Genomic DNA, 19,283 nt, shown 5'->3' on the forward strand with positions numbered 1-19,283 from the left:
GCCCCAAAATACACATGAAATGTTATTTTAATGTGTATGTTGAGATAGATCTTCATCTAATGACTGCAGTTCATCATAATTACTATTAATCATATTTATGGTATTTGTATTTGAATATGATATTTCTAATGTCTTTTTGGGATTATTCTTCCCTCAACCCTTCTTGCTGCGGCTTGTCATTAGATCACAGCACATTAGTTGGAAAATTGAGATGTCTGCTTGATTATTTAACCACAAAACCTCAGCTCTCCAAAATAAATATAATATTATCATGCAGATATTTCACCATAGTATTTCTTGGATCAAGTATGTGTAATGTGAAATCCTCTCCTCCTTTGTGGATTTTCTCTCTCAAAATGTCATACACTGGCTTTTACATGATGTAAATGTAATTGCCTAAATTGATATTGTGCATGTTTTAAAGCACGTATTTTGGTAATGCACATGCTCTACTGACCATATTGCCTTAGGTTCTTTCATTGTGAAGTTTGTATATAAAGTTGCAGTAGCCTCAACTGTCAGTTCCTCCGTCAGGGTGGTCTGTCTGCAGCATGCAACGCTATAGTTTGGGTTGACCAACCTCGTAGGGTTGATATCATTGCCAGCCAGAGCCATAATAACTAAATTCAGACCATTTCTACAACTTAAGCTTGTATCTGTAAGCTGATCACCATGCTTTCCATGTCTGTATTATTGTCCCACCCTCTACACTGCTAAAACTTTTATTGGGAGCCATTGGTTCCTGTGCTACAGGCTTACTGTCCTCAAAGGGTTAATTATGGGACAGTTCTCTGTAAAACAGAAGGGTGTATCCCTACCCACTGCCCATGTGTGTTCCCAAGCATGGTTGACTCTGCATGGTAGTGGGACACCTGGTAATGCTTAGTTGACTCTCTAAGTGATGACACATCCACCACTAACATGATGATAGAGCAACAAGGACAACTAACAAACACTGCTGACTTTAAAGACTAACATTGCCCATGTATTTGTAATGCCACGTAGAAATGCCAGGTAGCACTTAGAATTTTGCACATTTTTACCACTGTGGTAAAGTGTTGTTGTACAGCCACGTCTGAAGTGTGGATTGAAACTGTACTTGCCATGTTTTTTGTAAACCCTTGCTAGCAATCTACAAAAATCATTAAGTGGAGCTGCAATGGAGGAATGTGTCCCATACCCTCTAAATGAAATCCCGTTCATTAATGCTATACTGCATTTGCCCAAAGCAAAGCTCTCCTACAGATACTACAGATCACTTTCAGTATATCCCTGCAGACCACTTTTCAAGCATACCATACCTCCTGAAATTAGTCCCATATCTTCCATGTAGCCATTTATTTCAGGTCATCAGAGTATGTTACTTAGCAAAGACTTGAAACTGGCTTGTCACATGAAAATGCAGTTTTGAAAAGAACTGTGTACTAGTTTCTGTATTTAAAAATGTTACCCAATAGGTTATTAACATTATGCTATCTTATTAGAAACTAGAAACTAGAATGCACATTTTACCAACATTAATTATCCTACATGATTTCTGGGAGTTAAGCTCAGATGTTTCATGTTTTTTTCTTTGCCATTTGTACATGAGCTTCATTAGCGCAAAATCAAATTCATTTTTTGTCGTTTTCCTTAAGTCAAAATTTTACACAATGGTAACATGTTAATCTGTATAATGATAGAATTCACAACTAGCAGATTATTCTGTTTTATTTTCTCTGACATGTGCTGTTGAATGTATTCAAGAAAAATCTGGTTACTATACTATACTAAGTCATAATAACAGTGATAAGCAAAGCCACATAAGTAATCTCACTGTGTTTACTGCATTGGCTGTAACTGGTTTCCTGGATTCCCTTAGCATTCCCATTGTTCAGAATGATTTTTTACATCAAGACATTAGTGCTCAAACCTCAAATTATTTTGATCGAGTTGACATTTACCAGATGTTCTTCCCAAACAATACATTTTATCACATTCCATCAGGTTGGGATAAGGCTGTGGAGAAAATAGAGATAGAACGGATGGGAAACTTCCTTTGGGTTGTGTGTTTGTGCTTACTGAAAAAAAACATTTAGATTATTTTTAATCATTTTTGAAAAGTGAATTCTACCCTGACATTTCCACACACTAATGTCTTAAGCCCCTTATGAACCTTATACTGTAGCTTGACAGTTGTTTTACCTCTGTACCGGTTTGTCTCTGATGAAACAGGGACAAGCTGGATATGTAATCATCATTACTCGTCTTATGATAGTGTTCATGAATATGCAAATATATCATCCATTGTGACAATCAATGCAGAATTGGGAGGGTTTTTATTGTTTGCCGTGGAGCTCATTCACCTCTGCTTTTGTGAGAACTTTGTCCCCATAAAGCAATTTACAGAATTTAAAGTTGTCAAACATAGAGTTTAGGTTTGCTGCCAGCTGCAAACTGTTTTGCATATATGCTAATGAGTGCTGATTGAATGAAATTGCCGAAATTGTCCCTTTTGCATATTGGAAGTGTGTGCCTGGATTAAAGTGATTATAACTAAATGGTATTTTATTGGAATGTTTTGAAGCAGGGTAGGGCTCAGTTTTTAAAACGTTAGTGAATAATACAGAATACTGCTTTAGGTGAAAATATAATTACTTCATAAATCACCTTATAAATAGCATTAACACTCTTATTGTCACTGCACATATTTGTTTTATGTGCTTCATCATACTGTAGCTTTTGACTCTTTGGAAAAACAATATTTGCAACAATATTTGCAATGTGGATCAAACTTTCCATTAGTTAAATGAATAATGTATTGTCTGAATTACACCCCAACATACAAATTTGTTTGACAGAATTTTCAACACACTTACTCCTGAGGAAAGGTCATGTAGTCATTCCAATTATAACGGTTCAGACCCATGAAAAAGTAAATGTATTTTTAATTGTGAGATATCGTGAAGGCAAAGTTGACATCTTGACCTGAGAGTGGCACGTAAGGAAAGCTCACAGGGTCACCAGACTAATTTGAGTTGTACTTTTTTACTAGCAGCACCAACTCAACAGCTTCACACTTTACTTTCAAGACACCCATAGTGCTCAAACCTTCTAATTCTGTAACTGTAATCTAGCAGGAGGACATAAATGTATGTCTTACATCTGTATTACTAACTGTATACAGGATGGAACATTGAAATTGGAGCAACGTGTGGCACCACTGAGATTGGCATTGCACTTTTGCCAGCGTTGGTCATTTTAAAGGAATTTTCTTTATTTCCTTTTGTCTGCTTTATTGGACAGTATAATAGAGAATGACAAGAAATATGAGGCAGAGAGACTGAATGCACATCATGAGCTGAGATTGACCACATTTTGAGTGTATGGTATGTGAAGCAGCCCACAGATCTAATGTGCAATCCCCAAGAGAAATGTTTATCATATACTAGTCTATGTTAGGGTTCAGCATAAATGAAGATATCAGATATTACAGATCTCAATAATGGAAAAACCTGGTGAACAACAGTCTGAAGTAATGACTTGTATGAAACAATGACATAGGACCCACAAAAACAGTCATATTTCTTTGTAAAACTTGGCTTCTATAGGTCATTTGGAATTGTGTTGGGTTTAGATTTTGGCAGATTTGAGTAGACTGCATGGTTGGTTTCATTGGAAACTGTAATTTGAGACTTGGTTCCTTCATGTTATTGTTCCCACTGACATCCCCTTTGTATTGGCTGAAAGGAATATAAATTAACGTCTCCAGCTCCTTCAAAACTACGTCCATTCATCATCCAAAATAATGACATTCTGACTTTTTTCCTCTTTGAATATCTCAAATTATCTGCTGACCACCACAGTTTCAGTTTGGCCACAACTAGATCTCTGCTAATCTCATGACAGGAACATGCTTGAAGAACAGACTAATGTGTTGCCACTAAATTATGGGTTGAAATTAGACCATCAAACACACGTCCGTTTATAGTGGAAAAACAGGCACGTAGGGCAGGAACTGAATTAATATTTTAATGTTTAATTCATGTAGGTAATGTATATGAAAATCAAAACTAAAAGTTAGACAGGCTATACTTTCACAATCATACTTCTTATAGAATAACCTATGCTAAGCTTTTGCCTCTTTACCTGCAAGGCCATGACGAGCTTTGATTTCTTGCTTTCTGTTGACATCTTAAAAGCAATCTTGGCAACTTTCTGTGAAATGTCAGTGAAAGCATGTTTTGCTTTATACAGTTTTCCCAATGTAATTCTGGTTCATATAATTACAACTTTCCCTCTGTCAGCAGTTCCGATTACAAAATATTGCATCTGCTAGCATCGTCTTGTCCTTTCTCACCCGCGGTGGAAACAGCAGTATGCTCTTGTCATACAGTAAGGGTCACTCTACATGTCAGGAAGCATAGCAACCAGGTGTTGATTTAAGAATCAAATTTGAAAGTGCTGATCAAATCTGCTCTGCTGTATGCATTATTATTAAAACTGTGTGAGGCCAGCTGAAAGCAGTTTGAGCAGGAGGCTGTAGATCAAATGCAGAATTGTTCTGTAGAGTTGGAAGCAGAGTACAGTACATGGAAAACAGGAAACGATTATAGTAAATGGTGCTAATACATAGAGACAATGCATATGGAGAAGTGAAACGTGTCATGGCAGTAAAAGTGTGAACAGGATCTAAGTGGCAGTTCTTGTCTCTCAGCCTCTTCTCTGTCACACTCACACAAGCGCACCCGGACTTACTGACACATCTGCACTTGGACTCATCAGTGGGAGAAGATTTTGTGGAATTTTGGTAGAGTCTCTGCAGTCTCTCTGGCTCCGCTTCTCTCCACTGATTAATCCAAGACCGTGACATCTCTCCTGAGCCTGTAAGGTCAGACTCTGAGTACATCAGCACTCCGCCATTATTAAAAGCCCACAATGAATCCTGCTGCCTTTAGGAAATCACTATAGATGCTACCCTTTTACTGTATATTCTCAGTTTTCACGAAATTCGGTCCAAAGTGAACTCTGATTTGAATAATAACGTCCTCATATCATGAAACATGTCTTTAATGATACTTAGGTTTACAGTGTTTTTACATCATATTCTAATCACTACAACTGCTTAGTCCTTCGATATGTATGTGCACTTTGTCCGAAAGAAAGACAAGTTGAATCCTTAACTCTATGCCTACAGGTATCCTAGTTAAGATGTTAAAGAAGGAGAAAAAGCGGGCCCAAGATGCTGCTGCTCAGCTTGCTAACGTCACCAGTGGCCAGAGTCTGGCCTCCCAGAGTGCACTGAGTTTTTCCACAATGCCCCTGTTGAGGGATGGAAGCACAGAAACCATTTCTGAAGACCATGGAGGACGAGCTATACAGTACATGAAAAAAGGTACTTTAAGAAGCTTTATTCTTTCTTTTTTTTTTGCTTAAATTGTTTGCTTAAATTTAAAGATTTAAAATCATTTTTATAGACTCCAGATGTGTTAGAGATAGAGAGCACTGTCATTTGCATCTTTGTGGCTGTGTTACTCATAACTCTTTCCAGATATTGTTTACATTACTTTACATTTAGTCATTTAGTTGACCAAAGTGACGTACGATTGCTGTATATGTCAGAGGTCGCACGCCTCTGGAGCATCTAGGGGTTAAGTGTCTTGCACAGGATGTGTCACAATGGGGAACTGAACCCGGATCTCTCACACCTAAGGCAGGTGTCTTATCCTCTGCTCCATCGCCACCCTGTTTTTAGCTAAGCAATTTAAGGGCATATAATGAGGGCACCGCATTAAAGGTTTGGTTGAACTAAATTTAAAAAAAAACACAAGCTTGTGGTTTGTAGCCATGTAGTTAGTCTTGCTTTTATCTCCCTTGGTTTTGAGATATCAGACATTGCCTCTACCCCAAAATAATTGGTAAGATTTTTTTAGTAGTGGCACTGCACTGTGGCTGCTCAATGCTACTAAATAGTAGGAATGGGTCAAAAGTATCTCATGGTGCTAATAAAGTACAGTATAAATTAAATTAAATGTTCACAGATGTCGACTTCATTAAATGTCTGTCAGCCTTTCTGACCTGGAAGAAGCGATGACTTTGTGATGAATTAGGTGCAAAGTGTACAGACAGGTGATCTTTCTCGATTGGAATGTGGGCAGCTCTTTGTGGTCATGCTGATTTTCAGAGCGCTTGTTGAGGTTGCCTGTGGGGCACGACAAATCCTTGATTTCTGGATTTTACTGCATGGCAAAGAGTCAGAGTTTGCAGAGCTCCCTACGTTGTTAAATTTCCAAACAATGTCATCAGCAGGGATTGCATGTATTTAGGAGTTTCCTTTTAGCGGTCACTTAAGTGGCCCAGTGTAGTCGTGTCAGCAAAGCAACATTATACAGTACAGTATATTAAACCTGTAATATCTTGCTGATGTGTTCAAAACCTTTAATACATACTGGAACATGAAGCAGAGACCAGTGGCCAAGAACGCTGCAATGTAAACACAAGAGACACTATTCAGACCTGAACGGGATAAAAAAACCTGGATCCACTACGTTTGAGAAAACGTCAGTTCCATTTAGAGGACCATGTCAAATGAAAAGGAATTGCTAAATACCAATTATTTAAAAAATGTCAAATTTATACATCGTAATCTTGTTGTTCCAGTAAGTGGCCGATTACTATTACATGTGGTCTTGAATTGAGTGTTATCAGTGTTGCAGTTGATTTGGTTATCGCCATGCACCTTTGCCATGATTGCTCCCTTCAGAAGGTTTAGATCATCATGTCATTGAAGAGAAAGTATAATGAACATAGAGATGGATAAAGAGTAAGTAGCAAAACATCTCTTGGATTGCCAGTCCACTTTTTTAGACTTGGTTTGAATGTAACAGGAATGTGAAGGTTGCTAAAAGTCAAGGCGATCAAGCTTTGAGATATGCTCTCTAGCTGGCGGCAGCATTTATTTGGTTTTTCCTGTTTAATTTTGGTTAAGTGGAGCCTTAAGTGTGATGATAAACCTGAGCCCTCATAACGAGCTTGGTCATAGCCATCGGGCACAGGGCTATGAGCCAGCAACTCATCAAACTGAGGCTGCGCTCCTGTCTGTGCTAACCACAGCTCCCTCATCCTTTTTACATTACATTTTTGTGTAATGGCGCCCAGTGCGGTAATAAGGCCAGCAAAGGGGTAATTGCAAACAGGGTCTCTGAAAGAAGAGCCTATTAAAAAACAAACACATGTTTGAACTTGGTCCAGTCAGAATTAGTAAGTGAATCAGTCATTCATCGAAAGATGAGGAGCACTGTGATGGATGGCTGTAAAGCTGTGGTTTATAAAACCGCTGATAAATGATGTGCCATACGTATTATTCTCTCAGACCAGTATGTGATCTAATGTGGAGCAAGCATGATCATCTGGGTCGTGTCACCAGGAGATTTGTTTCCACCTGGCCCAGCAAGGCCTCTTTTTTTTCTCTCTTTCTGATTTCATGGGACATGATGATCTCTATGGATTCCACATCCATCTGGTTGACCTGTAGCTATGTCGCATCTGCTGCTTTACAACTACACAACACTTAGGTGATGACGATGTCTTTGTGTTTTTATATAATGTAGGGCTGTCCCCGACTAAGGATTTACATAGTTGAATCAGAATTGTCGAGTCTTGACTATAGTCGAATGACAGTCGAATCATGTGTATGCTTGTGCACAGCGATTGCGAGTGGCAGGCGGTTACGCACGGTAGCTCCGCTTTAATCTTGAGAAGCTGCAGAGCTGCAGTCTTTGTTTATTCTCTCTCTCTGCTGGCCTGCCATTCACTGGTCTTGTGCAGAGTTTTTCATGTAGTCCATTTCAAGTAACTGTTAAAGTAAACGATATAATTTTCTTTGTGTGGTTTATCAATGGTGATAAATGATCCGAACATCCCGTGTGGTGCGGACAACTCTGCACAACACTGGTAAAGCTGGAGCTTCGTCTCTTCAGCAGCTGCAGAGTGGCTGGTATTGCATGGCTTACTGTAGCGGGAACTACCACAGATCATCTGAGACAGCAGAGAGTAGCCAGGCAAGAATGAGGTTTCTTTAGGTAGATATATTAAGAAATTATATTTACTTAATTGTTCAGTAAAACCATATGTTATTGCGACTTGGCCACTGATAGATAACATGTAAAATGTAAGCCAAGAGTGTGAAACATTGTCACTGTTTCCTCACCACAGTCCATTATAAACCACATAATAGATAAACTTTGCAAAGGCATTTTAAATTTGACAAGGGAAATGACAAGGGGAACCCATTATTTTTGAGGATCCTAAAGGACAGTACCTACCCAGCTACAGCCTGTTCACCCTGCTGCCTTCTGGGAAGAGATACAGAGGTTTCAGCTGCTGCACCACCCCCATGCTATCAGACTCAAATTCATCCCCAGCACTGCTCCATTGATCACTGAATATTGTTTACTTTTGTTTACTATTGTTATAATTGCTTCTGTATTAATGTATATTGTCTGCTATGTAGCAGAAGGGAGTTACAAAACTCAATTTCACTATTTAACCTATTATAGTGTGACAATAAATGTACCTACCTACCTACTTCTCTCTGTCATTATGGACCCTCGCCAAAACTGCCCGCCAGCAGTAATATCTGGCCTGCGGCCAGATTATGGTGCTTTGATAGTGGCAAAAAATTTAAATAAATATATACTTTGATAGATCTAAGTCATGACAGCAACAGTTACTCACATAATCACTTCCTCTTTAGTGGTTTTGCCTGCAAAATAAAAGTACAATTTTTTTTTTTCAGAAATGCTTTATTATAAGTTGAATTGGGAGCTTTTAATTTGAAAAATTCTGAACGACATTAGAATCTGTAGTTTGCTTGACACACATAGCAGTCAGGAAACAAGTGCAGGAATGTCCTCTGCCTGGAGATACTGGGGAAATGAAAAGGAGTCTGTAGGTTGATGGATATGGATCAAACACGCTGCATTATCAATTTGTTGAAGAGGTAAAAAACAACAACATGGGATCAAACACACAACCTTCTAGGTGACAGTCTTGCGCTGTACCGAATGAGCTAACCGAACACCTTAACATTTAGTTTAATTATTATGTCTAATGTTCTCACCACCGTCTAATGGACAACAAACATTGCTCTGCTGCAAGACTTATTTGCAGACCCCTGCTGTATATTATTTATTTCTTCTTCTTCTTTGAACGTACATATTCAATGTAGTGATGAGTGTCTAAACTGCCAGAATTCTACAAGAAGAAGAACAAGAACATAGTGACTGAATGCGCTCTGCAAAGCTTTTTGTCTGTTTTCAGTTACTGTAGAAACATGGCGGCACAACATGGTGACATCCATGTAAGAGGAACTTGCGGTTATGTAGATAGAAATGGCTCATTCTAAGGTAATAAAAACATAACGGTTCATGATGTAAGGTCTTTACACACCACTGAAAACATAGTTATGGATCTTATATTACATTTCTGTCAGTAGAAATGTCCTCAGAAATATTACACACTTTAAATTCTAAATATAATTCTCTTCATTGTAATGCTTGAAAGGGTGCCAGTATACCACTTTTACATATCCCAGCTCAACCAAAAAGTGAGTGAATCACTCAAGGGTGCTCACATTTGCCACGTTTTTTTTCATTTTTCAACTGTGTCTCTTCTCTTTTGCCTCCTACAGACATAACAAACACTGCAATACCCCAAATGCTCCAAAACTGACTGTGACAGGCACTAAGTAATAACTACTAGGCTGGATTTTGTTTGTTAGGTCAAAGTGTCGCTTCTATAATGAAATGCAAAATAATCAGCTTCACTAATTTCAACATTGCGTTGGAGTCATGCACTGAGATGTTAGCTGAATACATCACCCTTTAACGCAGACAACAACTAAATTAGGTACTTTTGCCAATAATATTGGTATTGTATATTATTGTCCATTTTGTTGTGGAAGAGTTGCTAGCCCCTCAAAAATTCCCAGATCCTGCAGTCCCTTGCTAGCAGTTACATGTCCACTCTGGAATGTTCTTCCACTTTTCTCACACTTCATGAGAAATAGCTGTCTCTTTCTGCTCTGTTTGCAACCAACACTGTGACCAGAACAAGCTTCCAACTCCATCAGCTGTTGACCAGCAGGGAAAGCTTGATGTTGTCCAGAAAGGCTCTGCACATTGGGAAGCAAAAGCTTTTGAGAACACATTGAGCACTTCCAGGATGATCAGAGAAGACACTTCTCACACTTTATTGTTTTGGACTTTCACTATGTGGAATCCTGGAGCACCGGTCAGGGATTTTTTTTAAAAGCACCAGTTAATACTACAGTGTCAAAAGAGGCTATTGCATCAGTTACGTATTAAATTCCTCTTAAATATACAGAATGTGCGAAATATTAGAAACACACTATTGACAGTTGTTTTATACAGTGCACTGCATTATATGTGATATGTTTCACATCTGGAGTGCCTATTTTCCATGACCCACTTGGAGACTCATAACCAAACTATACGTGCATTAGATCATTGTTCTTTACTCTGTCCTAATTCAAAACAAATGCACTACACTTATTCTTTTCTTTGTGCTCGAAGGGTCACTGAATATTTATATGTGTTTTAATTTAGGTTTATTCTGAGGGTTCTGTTGCTGTAGCCAACAGCCTCTATGGTTACAGTGAGGTAATTACTGTCCCCTGAAGATTAACTGTAAATGTAATGATGATGACCTTTCCATGGAAACCATTCATGCTGACTGAATGGCATATCATCGACTCTACTCTTTCCATAATACATCCTTCTGTATCGGGCTTTAGGCTTTTCCAACAAAGAATAAAACGTGAACATTAGGGAATTATTTTTTCTTTCTTTCTGATGACCACTGTTCTGTGCGGAAGCAGTCTACACACAATACAAGGTCTGAGTTCCTCATAGAACTGGATTTCTATGATGTGCACTGTAAATTGCAAACTGGACTGTGAGTTTGAGATGCCTCTGAGTTTCCTTGAGGTTCATTTATTCTTTTTTCACAGGTACAGAGGTACAGTGTCTTCTTCTTGTGCTCTTCAGATTCTTCAGAAAATGGTGGCTAATGGAAGGACAAGGTGTTCCTGTTGTAATTCAGGCTGGTGATGACCTGTGTTAAGCTCACAGAAACTCAAAGGAGACTTGAAATTTACAGGGAAAGCTAGATCTCATTGTAAATCCTGCAAGCATGTAATGAGACACTGATGATTCTAGCAGGCCCTCCACACATTTCTGTGATATAAGCAGGCACCTAAGACAATTGGGACACCACAGTAAGTCAAAAATGACTGTCCCCTGCAGGATGGAGAAATATTATTATATATTAGAAATGCTGTTTTTCTATCAAGCAGACAAGTTCTAACCTTTTGTGTAAACAGTTAACAGTTGATCTTTCTTATAAATTGATGGGACAGTACAGTCATACTTCACTTTGCTGGTATTTTATTTCTAAAATGTGTTGAAACAGCAACAATAGTCACAACACATTCCTTTCCTGTAAAACCTCTGTGGTTTGTCAGCACTTGAAGCATGGAAAATAAGAATTCGGAAAGTTGGCCTAGAGTCCACGTGATCTCATTACCACACATATTATGTTAGTACAACATAATATGATGTCATATCACTCTTAAATATTCCTGGAATGTCAAGAGTCGAATGGAGTGCATTTCCCTCAAGAAACCCCTTTAACTGATTTGTTGAGGTTGGCTGTTGCAACGCACTGTATGCATGTGAGATGCCTGCTGGTTTCAATCAAGACGCTCCAAAAATAAAGAAACAAAATTCCTAACTGTCCTACAATTAATCTCGCATGAGTTAGTGACCTTGTGTATGTTTATGATTAGAACAGCTTTGTCACAAAAATCCACACATTTTAACAAGGGTGGAATTCATTGTGAAGCTTTGGGGTTTCCATGTAAATCTTGCAAAATGATGGTGATTTCTATTGTAAGATTACGGCATACGCAATCCAGTGTAGTCTTTCACACAGGGAATAATCAGATGTACAGTGTTTTCTTTTTTTTTTTAAAGCTCATTAAAAATATTACATGCCTATTAAGAAAATGGATGAGTAGGAGCAGGATGTTCTGTCCAAATTTATGTAGTTTCCTGACATGTGGCAAGTTGCCAAAGTTTAGTGGGGGGCATCACCCATGCAATGCTGATGTGTTCAGAATTGCTGTTTATGTTCTCTTTAAAAGTGGCAGGCAAGCAAATTTTCCTTCAGTTTGGTAATTAATAATAGGTGGGAAGTGAACTATATCGCTGCCCATCATCATCTCTGGATGTGGGAACATGTCCAGCTCAGGTCACACTGTTTAAATTTGCACAACAGGACTTAACACAACTTCCCATAGTATGTTTTTTTTCAGTAGAATAACAAGCATGCAGTCTTCTTACAATGGTATGTTGTATGGTAGCTTTGATTAAGCGAATGTTGTCAGCCTGGACCTTGTGATATAATAATAATAACTTTATTTAATTTATATAGCACATTTCATGCAAAGTTGCAGCCCAAAACAAACTCAGAATAACCTTAAGTAAACAATATAAATAATAAATAGCAAAGGCAATTGAAGAAACAAACAAAGCAAATAGAAACAGTTTGACAAAACATAAGAAAAGACACCAGCAAATGCAACTCAAATTAAAAGGCAACTTTAAAAGATGGATTTAAAAAAAATACAAAGGGGAGGGTGTTCAACAGTTTAGGGCCATAAAAACAGAAAGCAGCCTCACCAGATTTCTCGTGGGACACTTTAGGAACTTCTAACAGAAAGGCAGTGGGCATCTCTGAATTCTTGTTGGGACGTAAAATGACATGCAGTCACTACTACAGTATATTAGGGTGCAAGATTATGTAAGGCTTTGTAGAAGTAAAAGGACTTTGAATTCAAATGTAAAATATACAGGTAGCCAGTGCAGTGATGTGAGCAGAGGGGTAATGTGATCTCATTTTTTGTACTAAGCAAAATCCTGGCTGCAGTGTTCTGAATTATCTGTAATTTTCTTAAAGAGCTTTTACAAGGATAACAGTATGTATCAGCATTTGAGCATTGCTCGGGGTTAAAATGGTCACATTTTGGCAATGTTCCTCAGATGAAAAGAGTGATGTATTTGCAACTTTGTTAAAATTTCTAATGAAATTAAGATCAGAATCTAAAACAACTCCCAGACAGAGACATACTAGTAAACACTGACTCTAGTATCTGCCAAGTAGAATTCCTGTTTTCCCTTCTTTTCTTGTTTTAACCCATCCACAATTTAATATCAGGGAGACAGGTAAAAAAAGAGAAAAAATGGTGTTGTCTGGCAGGACAGAGATAAAAAGTTGTGTATCATCAGCATAACTGTGATATTTGACATTATGGTGATTCATTCTGTTGCCCAGAAGGAGGATATATAAGGAAAAAAAGAATATAACTAAGAATGCTTCCTTGAGGAACACCATTTTCAAAGTCAAATGTCTGTGACACCGTTGCCTAAGCTAACAAAGTTTATCAAAAAGAGGACAGCCGCATTGTCTAAATCAGTCGAAATTTTCAGGTAATATGAACATTATCTTCTGATTATTAGAATACAGCATACGCCTTAGTGCTGAATCTTTTTCTCTCAGGTCCACAGCTGTCTGTGGGTAAGCAAGAGGCCTTTGAGATCTTCATCAGGGACCATAGGGACAACTTGACCATTGAAGACAATAAGAAGCTACTCAAACAGAGGTTAGTTACCAGTAGGACAAGTTGTTAGACAGTTTGACAAATTCACATCCTGATATTGCCTAAAGTTCTTGTTCTGCAATATGAGCAATGTGAGCAGTATAATATGTGACATTTATATTCAGCTCTCATTCGATGCTATTTTCTCCTTTAATCAAATGCATTTTTGTACTGTAGATTTGCCATCCAGATGCCTGAGTGAGAGTACAATGTAAATTAAAGAATAACTTGCTAGTTCCCTGAGCATTTTCAACAAAGCTCTGTCAGCATCATAGACTGTATATAAGAAATGGACATAGGTTTGTGGACTGCTGATTTGAAGCCTCGAGTTTGGCTGATAGGACGCGGCCATGTCATGTTTTTGCAACCAGGAAGTGCCCGGAAGTGACGATACGGCGGAGCTAACAGCCTTGTGCAGAGCTAGCTAGCTTGCTTAGCTAGGTGCAACTGTAACTCACGTTAACTGTCATTTTAACAGGTCTAGTGACAAAGTTATCAGCCCATTTAGTTTTAATACTCTTAAAACTAAATGTACTCACCAGAGAAAGTGAACAGCCAACTCCTAATAAGCTTTTTCAACAGCGCTGTGTAAATTTAACCAGCGCCGTTGAAAAAGCTTATTAGGCGTTGGCTGTTCACTTTCTTCAGGGTATGAGTCAGCTCTAGCCTGATTGACAGGTCGCCATGGTAACAACTTGTCAATCATAGATAATCCCGCCCTGAAACATACTCTGCTTTGTGGTCTATTTTAAAATAAATGGGACCATAATTTACTAAATGAACATCATTTTGAATTGAAGACGACTTGAAACTAGCGACTGAGACCATAAACTCATCAGGAAAGTGTTTACTGGGTTAATTATTCAGCTGAGAAGTAGGGTCATTTTCCCATTATTTCTAATGGAGCCGGACTTCTTTTTGCAACCAGAACAGTCGCCCTCTGCTGGATTTTCAATAGAATGCAGGTTTCAGGGACTTCTGCATTCACTTCATATTGTAGACCGGAAGCTTCCCGCATGGTCAGCATGAAAGACATGGAAGTGGTGTACCTTGGTCATTGATCACATTCAATTGATAAAATATATTTTTTGCAGCATTGGCCATTAACACTTGCATTCTTTTTAATAGGTCAGCTGAGGCTAGAAGACTTGGGGAGCAACTGAACGAAGCCAGAAACAGAATCAGTAAGTTGTCTCAACAGTTGTAAGTAGCCCTTCGGACATTACATTACAATTAGGAACTGAGAAAATGTTAAATTCTACATTTCACTGCCCTCATCATCATCATCATCATCCTACTGGTAAACAAGGTGTGAGGTGAAAGCCCCAAAGAACATTGATCATTTCTGTTATTATTCTCTGGGTCCCAAAGACACCACCTGACCCGCCTGGAAAACGTTAATAAACAGATCACTGTCGGGGTTCCGTTTCCATGGGGTATAGAAATGTCGTTCAGCACATTCCTGAACTTTTCCAGGAACGAGTTCTGATTTCCACCCACCTAGTCCTCCAACCTGTGTTTTTTACTAGCCTGGCTCAGGCTGTTTTATGATGACTCTGTAAGCACACCCATGTGTTCTTCTGGGCAATGTCCTTGACAGGTAGCCTTACTGTGCCAAAATGAGGCCTGGCATAAACCCTACCTTCAGGACTTTAGCTCCAAGAAATAAACCAGGCTTTTGCCCGAAGTTCCTCTGTTGTGAAACATACATATGTGTGTACTACTGTGTGTCACCACTTTGACCTCATGGATGTAAAAATGTACTTAGATAAAAGGAAAAAGTAGGTCAGTATACTCTGCATTACATTTTAAAAGTTAAAAGCACATTGATTTGATTGTTTAGAAACATTTAAACGATTAAAGAAAATGCCAAATTATAATTGGAAGTTATTCCACACTGATTTTAAATCTTGGTACGAGTAACTTTATTCACTAATGTATCTGTATCAGGTGCTTGACCGTGTCTGCTCAAAGACAAGTCCTGTCACCAGTGGCAATAAGTTAAAATGATTTTACTGCACTTTGGTTGGATTTTCCAGTAAACTCAAAGCAGTTAAAACTGTGTCATTAGGACTCGATCTGGTTTGCATTTACTATTGCAAGCTACTATTTATGATTTTCCCTGGACTGTGTATGTTTGTGGCTCATTTCACATGCCATTGAAATGGATAGGTTTGCCTCACACCAGTGCCTGGCATCATTGCTGCTTCAGATCACGCTTGGTGGTTTGGTAGCATTCAGCTGTTAACCCTCATACATGCCAGCATACACTAATCACCCTTGGAATTTAAATTTTTTCAGCATTCAGTCCATGAGCTGCTGACATAGCCGTCATACATCACTCAGGTATCATGTAGGATATTAACTCTTCAAATGTGTTCTGCAGACATCACTGTGTGGGTATAGTATGGAGAATTTGCTAAATGAATGTAGTTTTTTGATAATATTTAACATTTGAATTGTTCAATGTATTAAACTTTGGAAAGATACCCAAAAACATCTTGATGCTGTCAGATATTATTACATTGTTAGGTGCATGGAGCTGCATTCTTCTGAGATGAGAGACAGTGTTTTTAGTGGAAGGTGGTTGCCTCTTCTGGATGGAAAGTAGTACCATAATTTTTAGCTCAGTGTGTTTCCTTGCCATGTTGGAAGCCGTGCTTGGAAATTTCACACTACCTATGTCTCGTGGTTAATGCAGAACATGGAAACATTTAGCATAATATAGACAAAAGCTTTGTGATGCTTTTCCTGATGGATGTACCCAGCATGAGGGTCAGTAGCCGGGGAGAAAGGGAGAGGCAGTAGCCCATGGAGACACCAGTGTCTAAACATTTCCTTGGTTGACAGTATTGTTCTTGGCCACAGCATGACTTTGGAATTCAGTCCCACTGGAGGAGCATACGTTCCAAGCCCTTAGGTCCAAAAAGTGCAAGGATATATATTTATTCAGAGGGATCAGTGATGCACATCTTCTACAGCATGAAAGTGTAGGGCAGCTGGAAATAAGCAGCATCTCCTGATTCCTCTGCCAGATGTGCCGGAATTTATGCAGTACAGTCCTAGATGGAGCATCTGGTAACTGCCTTGGTATCCCACTTTCATCCTCTGCTCACCTTTGCTTAAGTGACCCAATGGCCCAAGGATTCTGAGATACAAAAGGAATAGGAAAGTCTGTCATTGCCAAGAAGATTATTTTCAAAGCACTTGAGGAGGAATATTGCAGGAAGAATGCTACTTGATTTCTGCATTGCATGTGGTCTTTGTAATAAACAGCCACTAGATTTTACATGATGTTGCTAATGCTATCAGCTGCTCAGAGAGGTTTATGTAATATTTCTGGTTTGGATTATGGCTTCAGACAAAACTGTCAAGAACACAGCTGTCCAACAAAAACACAGAATGCTACATACAACTCTCAGTTTAATATTAACAACCTTTTACATGTTTCATTTAATGTGAATCTCTTGTGGTGGTAGTTTATTATTCAAATTATATTTGTGCACTTTAGTATTTTTGTCCAAGATCTTCATGTTACTTTGTGCTTTGTACTGACTTAATGAGGCATTTATTATACATTCAAATACACTTGAATCGACAACCACCCAGATATTGAGAAGCTGGATAGTAGGTATAATCTTTGGAACTTGAGCTTGCTGTGGTATTTGTGCGGCATATCACATTTAACCTCCAGGCCACAAAAATCACCAAATATTTATTGAGGCTTGTAGCTTGAAACCGGTTCTTTAAGACGACGGCACATCTCCTGACAATGTGGGGGGAAACGCTGCCTGGTTTGGAAGAGGTTGTGGTGTTGAGCCCACAGTCTTGTCCTAGAAGAGGGTAGGAGCACTCAAGTGTAATGAAGTATTGCAGTAAGCCCACCACACACCACTATTACTTGACGCATGTGCAAATTAATATTGTCTGGAATTTTCTTGTCATTGATGGTTAGAAATACTGTTCAAATTGCAGACATATGTAGAGTTTCACCAGGATGTCCTGACCAAATAGTCAGTATTGTTTGACCCTTCAGTCATCATGTACAGTATATCTTCAGTAATATGGCCAACAGCAAATCCAATTGTTGTGCCCTGATCCTGATAAATATAGATAGTCATCATGTTTAACTGATTGCCTTTGAGGTTTTGAAAAAGCACAAAGCACAAGTACATGGTAGTGTTGGCCCCATGTGCTCTTTTTGTTGCTCCCTGCACTTTTTCACCCTGTCAACATGGCATACCCACAGCATAAATATCTCTTAATCCTTTTATGTTATTGTGAAAGAAAGAGACTATGTATCCTTAGTTGTTTGTCATTGAGAAAGTTGTGTCTGTAAGAAGACTTGGGCTGACCGCAATATAAAGTATCTCAGAAAAGTGAGTACACCCCTCACATTTTTGTAAATATTTGATTATATCTTTTCACACTGAAGAAACACTGAAGAAATGGCACTTTGCTAAAATGCAAAATAGTGAGTGTGCAGCTTTTATAACAGTGTAAATTTGCTGTTCCCTCAAAATAACACATTACACAGCCATTATTGTCTAAACCGCTGGCAACAAAAGTGAGTACACCCCTAAATGAAAATGTCCAAATTGTGCCCAATTAGCCATTTTCCCTCCCTGTCATGTGACTTGTTAGTGTTACAAGGTCTCAGGTGGGAATGGGGAGCAGGTGTGTTAAATTAGTTAAATTTGTTATCGCTCTCACACTCCCTCATACTGGTCACTGAAAGTTCAACATGGCACCTCATGGCAAAGTACTCTGAGGATCTAAAAAAAAGAAAGGTTGCTCTACATGAAGATGGTCTAGGCTATAAAAAGATTGCCAAGACCTTAAAACTGAGCTGCAGCACGGTGGCCAAGATCATACAGCGGTTCAACAGGACAGGTTCCACTCAGAACAGGCCTCGCCACGGTCGACCAAAGAAAGAGTGCACATGCTCAGCTTCATATCCAGAGGTTGTCTTTGGAAAATAGACGTATGAGTGCTGCCAGCATTGCTGCAGAGGTTGAAGGGGTGGGGGGGTCAGCCTGTCGGTTCTCAGACCATAGGTGCACACTGCATCAAATTGGTGTGCATGGCTGTCCCAGAAGGGAGCCTCTTCTAAAGATGATGTACAAGAAAGCCCCCAAACAGTTTGCTGAAGAAAAGCAGGCTAAGGACATGGATTACTGGAACCATGTCCTGTGGTCTGATGAGACCACGATAAACTTATTTGGTTCATGTACTGTGACATACTGAAGGAGAACGTGATCCCCTCCCTTCAGAGACTGGGCCGCAGGGCTGTATTCCAACATGATAATGACCCCAAACACACCTCCAGGATGACCACTGCTTTGCTAAAGAAGCTGAGGGTAAAGGTGATGGACTGGCCAAGCATGTCTCCAGACCTAAACCCTATTGAGCGTCTGTGGGGCGTCCTCAAACTGAAGGTGGAGGAGCACAAAGTCTCTAACATCCACCAGCTCCGTGATGTTGTCATGGAGGAGTGGAAGAGGACTCCAGTGGCAACCTGTGAAGCTCTGGTGAACTCCATGCCCAAGAGGGTTAAGGCAGT

The 19,283-nt window shown here is 39.1% G+C and overlaps 1 protein-coding gene across 2 annotated transcripts in view; it reads left to right on the plus strand.

Annotated features, from left to right (window-relative positions):
* Positions 1 to 19,283, plus strand: part of kif6 (kinesin family member 6) — a 60,163-nt gene that overhangs the window by 28,827 nt on the left and 12,053 nt on the right. Inside the window, exons 13-15 of one of the 2 annotated variants that reach the window (XM_046063346.1) lie at positions 5,177 to 5,374; positions 13,621 to 13,723; positions 14,849 to 14,904. In XM_046063346.1, coding sequence (XP_045919302.1) covers positions 5,177 to 5,374; positions 13,621 to 13,723; positions 14,849 to 14,904 — 357 coding nt within the window. The remainder of the gene's footprint in view (positions 1 to 5,176; positions 5,375 to 13,620; positions 13,724 to 14,848; positions 14,905 to 19,283) is intronic. The other variant, XM_046063347.1, reaches the window with a different exon arrangement.

This window comes from Micropterus dolomieu, linkage group LG11, assembly GCF_021292245.1.
Source record: "Micropterus dolomieu isolate WLL.071019.BEF.003 ecotype Adirondacks linkage group LG11, ASM2129224v1, whole genome shotgun sequence".
NCBI classification, from domain to species: Eukaryota; Metazoa; Chordata; class Actinopteri; order Centrarchiformes; family Centrarchidae; genus Micropterus; species Micropterus dolomieu.